This window comes from Rana temporaria, chromosome 4, assembly GCF_905171775.1.
Source record: "Rana temporaria chromosome 4, aRanTem1.1, whole genome shotgun sequence".
NCBI lineage: Eukaryota > Metazoa > Chordata > Amphibia > Anura > Ranidae > Rana > Rana temporaria.
Genome location: NC_053492.1, coordinates 141087498 through 141089752, shown reverse-complemented (window position 1 = coordinate 141089752; position 2255 = coordinate 141087498). Strand labels below are relative to the sequence as shown.

General features: G+C 43.9%; 1 protein-coding gene across 1 annotated transcript; it reads right to left on the bottom strand.

Moving 5' to 3' along the window:
- Nucleotides 1–315: 315 nt before the first annotated feature.
- Nucleotides 316–1733, bottom strand: LOC120935651 (protein ALP1-like). The gene is made up of 2 exons (XM_040347705.1): nt 1280–1733; nt 316–1198 (listed from the first exon to the last, which is right to left on the bottom strand). The coding sequence occupies exons 1-2, from the start codon at nt 1600–1602 to the stop codon at nt 316–318; spliced, it is 1206 nt and encodes a 401-aa protein (XP_040203639.1). The 5' UTR covers nt 1603–1733.
- Between the last annotated feature and the right edge of the window lie 522 nt (nt 1734–2255).

Sequence of the window (2255 nt, the reverse complement as noted above, 5' to 3'; positions counted from 1 at the left end):
CATCATTCAATCAATGTGTACAAACACAACTTGATATAAGCACATTGCTAGCATGATGTTGGAGGGTGTACATTCTATGCCCCAGTGTCAAGTGTACACTGGGGCATAGATTGTACACCCTCCAGCATCATTCAATCAATGTGTACAAACACAAATTGATATAAGCACATTGCTAGCATGATGTTGGAGGGTGTACATTCTATGCCCCAGTGTCAAGTGTACACTGGGGCATAGATTGTACACCCTCCAGCATCATAAAAGCAATCAAACATACAATGATTTATTTCCACAAAAAATAAAGAATTCAAATAAAGTTCACATCATACGATCCTGCCAAGACACCATGCCAGCTTCTGTAAGGAAATACTGTGAAAAATCGTCTCTGAGACGCATGATGGCCTGGGTAGCTCTTTTGGATATCTGCTCTAGTCCAGGCAGAGCTGATTCAACTTCTTCAGGATCACTGGGGGAAGGCTCCTTGGTTAGGATGAAGTTGTGTAAAACAACAGCTGCCTTAACAACCTGATCAACCACGTCTGGGTGCAATTGGATTGGCCGGTTGAAGATCCGCCATTTACCAGCAAAAATTCCAAATGCACACTCCACATAGTGTCGTGCGCGTGACAGTCTGTAATTGAAGATGCGCTTGCGTTGGTCTAGTCCTCGGCTGGAGTAGGGCTTCAGCAAGTTGCCACACATCTGGAAAGCCTCATCACCAATGAAAACAAAAGGCATTGGCGGTTCATCGGTCCCAGGAAAGGCCCTTGGTTCAGGAAGTCCCATCTCACCAGAGTAGATCCTCCTCCCCATCACTGAGTTCTTGAGCACACGTGAGTCATTGGTTCTTCCATATGACCCAATGTCCACTGCGACGAATCTGTACTGCGCATCCACAATGGCCATAAGTATAGTGGAGAAGAACTTCTTGTAGTTGAAGTACTCGGACCCAGTGTGCGCTGGCTTCTGGATCCTGATGTGCTTCCCATCGATTGCACCTACACAGTTTGGAAACTGTGTTACTTCATGGTACTTCGCAGCAATTTGAAGCCAAAGTTCTGTAGAAGGTTGTGGGATAAATTCTTCTACAAGACAATCCCACAGGGCATCGCAGGTGCTCCGGACAATCCCAGAGATGGTGGAAATACCCAGGCGAAACTGGAAGTGCAGAGACGAAAAACTCTCACCAGATGCCAGGAACCTTAAAAAAAGATAATAAAAAGGGGGTTTAGTATTTTGTAGAACACAATGAATGAAAAAAAGGAAAAAAATTAGTACATACCTGAGGGTTACGATTAGGCGTTCCTCTGGTGAGATACTCCTTCTCAGGTGGGTGTCTTGCCGACGTATCCGTTCACTGATGCGTGCTAGAAGGTCATCAAATGTTGATACAGACATCCGTAAGTAGCTTGCAAACTTGTCTGGATGCTGCCGCAGCTCCCCATACAAAGTGCTGTGAACCCCGTGGGTCATCCGTGCCGCAGTGATGGGATGGATCCAATATCTTTGACGGCGTTGGCGGCGTCTTTCAGCATCTCGTATCCTTCTTGCTTGGGAACGCCACAGCAGAACATCAAAACTGTAGGAAAGATAGGTGGGAAACATGTTGCTATGTACTCTCCTCAGTGCTCAAATTCAGACTGCTAGAAGATCATTGAAGCACTCTTTTTATACCCAACACTTTGAATAGGGGGCGGAGCTTCAACTGCAGTTCAAGAAAGGGTGAAATGTTTTTTATTAACGGACGTTAGAAAGGAATGATATAATGGATGCATACGGATATATACGGATAAACATTATCCGTTTTCAATAACGGAAGAATGGTAAAATATTTATCCGTATGTATCCGTTATTAAATCCGTTAATAAACGTCCGTTAATAGGTATAATAACAGTAGAAACGGATATTATAAAACGGACATACAATCCATAGTGTGAAAGAAGCCTTAGTCTTTGAACAATATCTCTAAAAAAGCTAACTTGTTGTGTATTCGGTGCGTAGATATTGGCAATGGTCATCGGGGAGTTATATATCTTGCCCTTGATGAAAAGAAACCTCCCATCCGGGTCTTGTTCAACGCTCTCTACCTGAAGTGGGCAATGTTTAGACAATAAAATGGATACTCCTCTCGACTTTGATACCCCGTTAGTGGCGTGATACGCGTTCGGGAAATGGACGCTCCGTAATATGGGAATGCTATCTGACCTAAAATGGGTTTCTTGCAAAAAAACTATGTGAGGCCTTTCCTTCCATAAAGA

What these genes read in the sequence shown, in the direction of transcription:
- LOC120935651 (XM_040347705.1), bottom strand. Translation starts at nt 1,602, where the DNA reads ATGTTTCCCACCTATCTTTCCTACAGTTTTGATGTTCTGCTGTGGCGT. An exon ending in CGCCTAATCGTAACCCTCAG is followed by an intron (nt 1,199 to 1,279) that starts GTATGTACTAAT and finishes TCTTTTTTTAAG; the next exon opens with GTTCCTGGCATCTGGTGAGA.